Here is a 9002-nt window from a genome sequence, read left to right as displayed (position 1 = left end):
CTTGTGCTGGGTTCGATGATGCCCTCGTCCAGAAATCTGCACACCTCACTTTTAATAAATTTCTTGTCCTCGAAGTTGTACTGCTAGCTTTCAGTGGTAATCAGTTTCCAGCTATGGGTGAGGTTGACGAAGAGTGGTGGAGGAATGACCCAGAGGGAAGAGAGGCTGCAAGTGGAGCGCCGGGGCACGGGGATTGGCGCGGGCTGCCGCTGGTAGGATGTCTGTTGGGTAAAGTGGTGACAAACAGAGAGTGGAGAGTGGGAACCCCCCATAGTGTAGTGAGACCGATTTAAAATGGCATTGGAAATCCAACCCCAACAACACAGGTGCACATAATTGAGATAGGACCAGCAACTTAAATCTGATACCCTGGACTTTCAGGGTCACCACACAATACCCGTTGATGCCCGTTGAGTGGGCTCTTGTGGCCAGCGAGATCTTCCAGTCTGTTGGGTGAACTGTCAGCGCGCATCGGTGGAGCAGGTCGGGATGGACAAAACTCTCTGTGGAACCTGAATCAAATAGACAGATAGTGTATTGACTGTTCACCTTAATAGTCTCCATGGCCTCAGCTAGCGGATGTGGCAGGTCCTGGTCTAGTGTCACAGATGCAGCCATCATTAGGGGGAGTGAGGATGCTTCTTGTAGTGTGGGCTGGTGTGATGACATCACTCATGTGGGCGGGACGTCGGTGGCGAGCAGTGGAGGCTGCGATGCTCACAGTGAAGACATATCGGTGGGGCCCTCTGCCCGGTAGCAGTCGGCGGCAGCGGCAGCGGGAGGCTGTGGAGATTGGCCGCAGTCAGAGGCAGCGGCGACGGTGGTGGTAGCAGCAGTGGCAGCGACAGTGGCAAGTGGGCCCTCCGTGGAGGTGGCAGGTAGTGGAGGGCGGCCACAGTCAGCGGCAGTGGAAGGCGGGAACTCGGCGGCAGCAGCGGAGGCAGTGGCGCTGCAGGCTGTGGAGGTCGGACGCAATCAGCAGCAGCGGCAGTGGCAGCGGCAGTAGTGGCAGGGTCAGCGGCGGTGGCAGTGGCTACAGCAGCAGGCTGTGGAGGTCGGCCTCCGTTGGCAGCAGCGGTGAGCTGTGGAGGGGAGCCGCGGTCGACAGCAGTGGCAGGAAGGCTCTCGGGGCCTGCGGGCTGGAGGATTCCATTGGACGGGTGGGCTGGGTCAGAGATCAGCGTCACTGCAGTGAGGATGGGGCATTGCGTGGGTGGCATCTTCTGCGCGTGATCGATTCCTCACTCTCATTGCATGAGAGGTCTGAAGACAGGAGATTTGAATTTGGGGAAGATGGTTGGGCCTCACATGAGGCACTGTGTTTGGCGCCGGCCATTTTAGATTGGCGGACAGTGGTGAAATGGCCATTATTCCCGCACTTCTGGCATTGAGCCTTCCTCGAAGGGCACGGGCATCTGCTTTGTTTCTCCCTCCCGCAGAAGTAGCACTTTGGGGCAGCATTGGGCAGTGCGGTGGCAGTGAGGCTATCGAGGGGGCATGGGGAAACAGGATTTCTACTTAAATCATAGCAAGGGTCCCAGCCCTATGTATAAGCATCCATGCTTAGGGCTGCAGCCTCCATTGTTTCAGCAATTTTCACTGACTCAGACAGGCTGTCTCCCCCATGCTCAGATCCCAGTCACATAAGCATCCCTGATGAGGTCATCAGTGATGCCGGCTGCAGTTTTGTCGGTGCATGCACACGCTCTCCCCAGTAACTTCAGTGCCTGGAGGTAGGCTCTGCAGGACTCACCGAGCTGCTGCCTCCTGGTTGCTAGCATGTGCCTCGCATAGACCTTGTTCACAGGTCGCATGTAGAGTCCCTTCAGCACATTCATGGCAGCCGTGTAGGTGGGTGCATCCTGGATGTTCTCGTAGACCCTCGAGGACACAATGGACATCAGCACCAGTAGTTTGTCTGTGTCTTACTGCACGGTGGGGTCTGATCGCTGCAGGTATGCCACGAAGCACCTCACCCAGTGCCTAAAGTCACTCTGGGCAGTAGCTGACTGCGAGGCGATGCTGAGGCATTCTGGTCGCAGCATTCGCTCCATCCTTTGAAACTTTTGCTGATTAAATTGCAGCGCATCGAATGATCCAAAGACTTGTTAGCTCCAACCAAGGCTTTAATTAGCAAAAGACTGGAGCGTATTACAGCGTGGTCGACCAGTCCAGACTGACCTGGGTCTGGTTAGGAACAGCCTTTTATGACCTGCCAGTAGGCGTGGCTATGACTCTCAGCCAATCACAACAACTATAAGCAAATATATGCAAATATACATTGTTGATAGTATCCTGTACTATCACACTCCCTCAATTGTCCAAACCCTCTAGGACCTTTCCTCCCACACAGATTTTCTGCAAGCTAAGAGATATTACATTTAATTCCTTCAACTAAATAATTAATGTACATTATTTATAATTGTGTTTGAAACACTGACCCTCATGACACTGCACTAATCACTCCCTGCAATTCAGAGAACACACAATTCTCCATTTATGTCAATACATTATTTCCAGTCCCACATACTTTAATTTTTACACATAGATCTCATCAGAAAAATCAAAAGCTTTTAAAAAGTCCAAATACACCACATCCACTGGTTCACCCCCATTCAATCTACCAATTGCATCCTCCAAATTTCCAATAAATGATATGCCTGGTCCTGTCATTATTATTCAAATTCTTTGCTATTACATATTTAGCATGATTTTCCTACTTATACTGATTTTGTCCGGCCTTCCCCACCCAGGGGCCACAGCACATTTATTGGGGTTCACAGACTGAAATCAAAATATAGTTTTTATGCTTTTTATGTAGTTGGGAGAAGTATGGAAGATAGTTACTAAACTTGACAGCTTCCTAGGGAAGGGAGCCCATAAAAGTTGAGGAGAGTCCAAAGGGGGACATAGACAAAATAAAGGCTGTTTAGATCATAGACCCCCTCACATTTTAGGTTATTTGTGAAGAAAGAATCAATGTATTTTTTCAATTGGTGAATAATTTATTTTTTATTTCATCCCCTTAATAAATTCACCAGTTTCTGACTTTGGGGCTTATGTTTGATGAATATAGATGAATGTGTGTGAAATGTTTATATCTATGCAAATTTACTCTAATTTTCTATTTTCCCCCTTACAATTAATCTCTTGGTCTTCTTTTGCTAAGTTCTAAGTTGTCCCTGTCCAGATTTCATGCTTTTCTAGGACAATTTATATGTCTTCTCTTTTCATCTAAAACTACCCCAAGTCCCCTTGTGAGCCACAATTAAACCATCCCGCCCGTGTTATTTTGTGCCGGACAATAATGAACAATTGTTGTGTTCTCCGTCAATCTGTTCCATTACTGCTATACCATTAATCCTGTTTGTAACATATCCCATTTACATTAGCCAACTCTCACCTCATACATTCGTCCATCCCTTTCCTTAGATTTAGGGTCTATTGTCAGAATCAACAACATCACTCTCACCTTTAATGAATTATGGTCATTTATTGCAAAGGGACCTTGCTGAGCAAGGTTGCTAATTAATCCTTTCTCAAAGGGAAACATGGATACTGTAGGAATTATTAAATTTGAATCCAGCCCTGTCTGTAAGGAGTTTGCAAGTTCTCCCATGTTCATGTAGGTTGCCTCCAGATGCTCTGATTTCCTCCCACATTCAAACAAAAGTATGGTGTTAGATGGTTAATTGGTCACATAGGTGTATTTGGGTGGTGTGAGCTGATGGGCCGGAAGGGTCTGTTACTGTGTTGTATCTTTAACTTAAATTAAAATCTCGCAAATCAGCTGTGGCCCATCAGCCGATGTTGTACACCATGGCCTTAAAGGATTTCTCCCCATCCCAGCCATGAGCAAACTGCATAAAATGCTACTATGGAGGTGAGGAACAAGGGATAGAATGATCTGGTCTGTGAGTGGGCATCGATTATACGAAAGCCTGCTCCTCTCATCTTGCCTGGTATGTGCAGGATGGCCAAGGGACCTGAGAATAAAGCATGTTGCACTGAGCCTTCAATTTGAGATCGGGCAGGCAGAGATCACAGAAAGCCGAGGCTAGCTCATGCTACGTGCACCATGTCGATCCCTTAATTGACATCTCCTGGGCTTCTCAGTTATTTTTGTGTGAATATTAGGGAAATGTGATAAGTTAATCACAAAGAATCCAATATGACGAAGTGAGGACAGGTGTGGTGTGCAATTGAAAAGATATTTGGTGTGTGATTGACAAGAGAACAAGTCTGTCATGCTCAGGTGAATTGTGCTTGGGAATGCTCCAACCAATTTCTTGACAGTCACAATTACACCTAGAGATGATTGCTGGATGAAATCACTTTTATATATGAATTGTTCATATGAAATGGACATTAATGGATATCTGTGCCTTTGAATGTTTCTTACAACTTAGGTTCCCATCTAATTCTGTGTCATCATTAAACCCAAATGCAGAGCTCCCATCTGTTTTACATCTGCCTATAATGTAACATGGGTATGAATGAGGACTCAGGACTGATTCCTGTGATAGTCTGCCAGGCTACAAAAATAATCTGCTTCTATCTGTTCTCATTAGACAATGCTTTATTTAAGGCATTCTACTGCAGACTTTTTTCTCTTCCTCTCCCTATTTGGTCTGCTTTAAAGTTTGATTTCTCGAACATCTCGTTCTGATGACAGGACACTAGCATGAACGAGTTATCTCAATTTCTCTCTTCACAGATGCTACCTGAGCCGTTTTCTTTCATTCTCTCTCATCTCTAATTCTCATCAATATGGAAAGAAACATCAGTTTTCTCGTCATATTCTTGCAAATCATCTGCATTCCTCAAGTTGTTAAAATTGTGATAATCCTCTTATATATAAAGCACTTCCTTGCTTGTGTATTCGATATTTCTGTTTACAAAGCCAAGAACTTTCAAAAGCATTTTCAACCTCTGCTGCTACTTTCAAAGACCTTGATAAATGCATGGTATGGGGCAGCACAGTTGGTGTAGTGGTTAGTGCAATGCTTTTACAGCGCCAGCGATCAGGACACGGGTTCAAATCCTGTGTTGTCTGTAAGGAGTTTATACGTTCTCCCCATGTCTGTGTGGGTTTTCCCCAGGGCTCTGGTTTCCTCCCACCATTCGAAACGTGCCTTGAATTGGGCGGCACAGACTCGTGGGCTGAAATTTCCTGTTACCATGATGTATGTATGTCTAAATGTCTAAGTTGTCCTTGCCTCTCTTTTTCCTTTTCTCCTTTAAAATTACACCATTTAGATTGTTTTACGTCTGTTCATCCACCATGCCATAATGAATAATTTCACGTTTCTCTTTCTTTCGTCTGCATACTTTGCCCTATTGGTTTATTGTCCTTTGAAGCCTGTAATTATCTACCCTTCATTTTTATTATATTTATGAGTTTTAACTCATCTGGTAACTTCAAGGTATGTCCCTACAAACCCAAGTTTCATTTATTAACATGCAACAAAAAGAGAGCAATGGTTCCAAAACCAAAAAAAAATTCATCCATGATATTCTTTCCTTTTTATTCCTCAACCAATGTCATATTATGAATACTCTGTATTTGGATGTGACATTGGGACAGATGTACAAGATTTAACCATTTCTAGGTTGTCCAACTATTCAGAAGCTTACGGTTGGTATGTGACCTAACTACATATTTTGCCTTCACCTTAGCTTTTTTATCTCTTTTCAGCTACTTTTTTTCCTTTGAATATGCTTACTACTAACATGTTAATAATACTAGAGGGGCTAATTTGTTTTTGCACCCATTCTTTTTCCTCTTCCATTTTCTGAAATTTTCCTCTGTTTGGCTCATATCAGTTGGCTTTTCAGCTGATTTAAGCACCTTACATTTATTGTAACCTTTACTTTTTAGTTTTGTTTTAATCTCATTGGTTTCATATCCACTCATCAAGAGGGATTGTGAAATTCTTGAACATATTATCATTAAGAAGGAAGTATTTATGCCTTAGCAGCCCCAGAGGTGCAGGAATCCCAGAGCCTGATGAAATCTATCCCATGCTGCTACATGAGGCAAGAGGAGAGATGTTGAGTTCCAAATAGAGATGTATAAATTATTGGTGACCAAAGATGAGGAACCAGGTAACAGGAGGGCAGCAAATGTGGTACTTTTATCCAAGTAGGGCAGCAGGAATAAGCCACAGACTTATAGACCAGTGAGTCTATCATCAGTGGTAAGAAAATTATTAGAATCATTTCTGCAAATGATTCTACAAATCATTCATTTGTACTGCATTTGGATATACAGTAAGTTTGATTTTATAGGGTGAGGGTTAGGATTACCCACCCTGTGTGAAGGTAATGTTTTGAAGAGATATTAAATGTATTGATGAGGGTTGTGTGGTTGATATAATCCAAATGAACTTCAACAAGACATTTATCAAGATATTGCATGGGTGACAAGTCAAAAGGTAAAAGTCCATGGGATTCAGAGCAAAATGGCAAATTGGATTCAAAGTTGATCTGTAATACTATTCAACTTTGTTCCTGAGAAGCACCTTGGGAAATGTTGCTACCTTGAAGGGGCCAAATACATAAAGTTTCAAAAGAAGTCAGTTTTCTAAATAGTCTTGGCTCCTTCACTTTACTGAGCAATTGAATTAAAGTTAAAATCGATCCCAGGGAAATGTAATTTACCAGTCAAGGAATGGGAAATTAGCTCCAATACATTTACCACATTATCTGGTAATTTCATTATAATAGAAAGGTTGTGACACTTAGTTTCATGGCAAGTAAATTAAATTTGAAGAATTTCAGTTTAAGCCAGTTTTACTTTGTTGGATTCAAAATCTCTACTACTGATGTTATCATTAAAGTTCTAACTGTTTTAATTCAGCTACATGTTCACTAAACCCAAAAAATAATTGTTTCTAATTTCAAGAGGAAGTCTCAGTTAAAGTAAATGTGTTTTTATAATCAAAATCCTTTCCCCATGGATGTTGTATTAAAATTTATTCATAACATTGTATCCTGTTATAAAATAAAATTTAGGAGAAAATATATTGGCGGTTGGCATGCTTTGGTGGACTATTATAGAGATTAACATGATGCAATTATTCTTGGGAGCCGTCCATCTAGTTGATGTATATCATTAACAATGTTGTCAGTAGCTGATTTCTATGCAGCAGAATACCTGTCATTGGGGTTAAGGTGCACTTGGTCCAAATCAGAGTCCTGATGCCTAACTTGGAATTCCAGAGCAAAATTGCAAAATCTTACTTTAGCAAGGAAACTATTCATACATTTTCCATCAACTTATTTAGTAGAATGTGGCTTCAGTGCTGTTAGTGATTTGCTACAAGCTAAGAGAAACCAACTGGAAATTACAAAACATGAGATTTAAGGTTGAAAGTTAGTTCCTCGAATCAAAAAAATCTGCAGCCCAGTGTCAAGGTTCCCGCTGAAGTGATGACAATTGTTGAATGTGTGTATGAGATGGTTGACATATTTAAGTAGTAGTTGAATATGAAATATGTATTCCTGTGTATTCTCAACCTTAATTGCATTGAAATACACTTTCAGTAAATGATTTAATTAAAACTTCTTTAGAATATATAACTTTTTCCACTAATGGTGAGGCGTTTATTTTTGAAAAATTAAAGTGGGGGCAAGGCAAAAAAGATTGAGAAGCATTGTTCTATTTACATTTGCCAATACAATGTTTGATATTTTATGATAACATTAAAATTATCCCTATGTTTAAATTCACAACAGGAAAATTAATGTGTCTCAAGTCACATTTAGCATAGAAATATAAACCTCTAGATCTATGACAACCATCATTTTCATCTGTATTAACCCCACTTCCTTGCATTAGTCCCATGTCCCTCCACATCCTGCACATGTCCAAATGCCTCTTAAATGGCATTACTATTTCTACCTTCTCCACCTCCTCCTCTGGTAACTCATTCCAGAGAGCAACTATTCCTTATGTGAAAAATGTAGATCTCAGAACTCCTTCAATCCTCTTGCCTCTCACCTTAAAGCTGTGCTATCTGGTAATAGACGTTTTACCTTGTGGATTTTAACAGCTTGGTTATTTTAATTCTTGCAGTCTTCATTAAACTTTCAAAGTTATAGACTCAAACAAATAATATCTATTTTAAAATAAATAGCCTAAAGAGGAAGAGCAATGATCCCAAAGAGAACAGCTATTTTGATGCAACTGGTCAGCGTATTGCCCTCATAATTCCTATCTAAGCATTCATTTGTCTCAAAAATTTATTTGTGAGAAAAAGAGTTTTTTTTCAAAAGTGCAATGAACTGTTTTGAAAATTATCTCCATTCTAAATGGTTCCTTTTGTACATACTTAGTGTATGTGATTAACAATAATATTAGTTTTTACCATGAAGAAAACAAAAGTTAATTATCGAAATAGAAGTCTATTATAAAATAGAAGCTATGTACAATATTTAGTATCAGGGTACATGGCTCTCTTTGCACCATTTTAATATCTACAAAATTTTCAAAATGTTCTTAACTGCTGAGATAACTTCCCTAAGATTTAAGTTTAATGTAGTTACTTTGGCAACCTAATTACATGCTTAAAGAAATACATCCAGTCCTCCAATGAATTCTGGAACATTAAAATCATTTGTTGAACTGTCAGTTGTGAGCATTACCATGGAAACAAAAAGCTCTCCTGCTGAAAGAGTGCATCTAGGTATCTCTGTGCTAATTCGAAGTATGCTTTTGCTTTAGGGATCCACTGCTTGTTCTAATTGATTGGAAGTGGTGTGACCATTATTTCAGTCTAAAAATCAATCTTATTGAATCTTAAACAAGCTCTTGCAATTCCATCTTTTCGAAGTTTTATTGTAATAATTTCTGAGGTGCCTTTAAACTTGCCTCAATGAATCTTGGAGGTGGCGAATTTTTCATTATGGATTTTGAGATAAATAAACTCACATCCAAAACACATCAGGATCTTCAAAATCTTAAATACTGCGGTAAATTCCTGTAAGAATTAAGTTCA

At 41.0% G+C, this 9002-nt stretch overlaps 1 protein-coding gene across 1 annotated transcript; it reads right to left on the bottom strand.

Annotated features, from left to right (window-relative positions):
* Window positions 1-668: 668 nt before the first annotated feature.
* Window positions 669-1220, bottom strand: LOC138740054 (uncharacterized). Its single transcript, XM_069892487.1, has one exon. It carries the CDS (start codon window positions 1218-1220, stop codon window positions 669-671), a length of 552 nt encoding a protein of 183 aa, XP_069748588.1.
* Window positions 1221-9002: the final 7782 nt, after the last annotated feature.

This window comes from Narcine bancroftii, chromosome 7 (genome assembly GCF_036971445.1).
Source record: "Narcine bancroftii isolate sNarBan1 chromosome 7, sNarBan1.hap1, whole genome shotgun sequence".
NCBI classification, from domain to species: domain Eukaryota; kingdom Metazoa; phylum Chordata; class Chondrichthyes; order Torpediniformes; family Narcinidae; genus Narcine; species Narcine bancroftii.
This window is presented reverse-complemented; position numbering and strand designations above follow the sequence as displayed.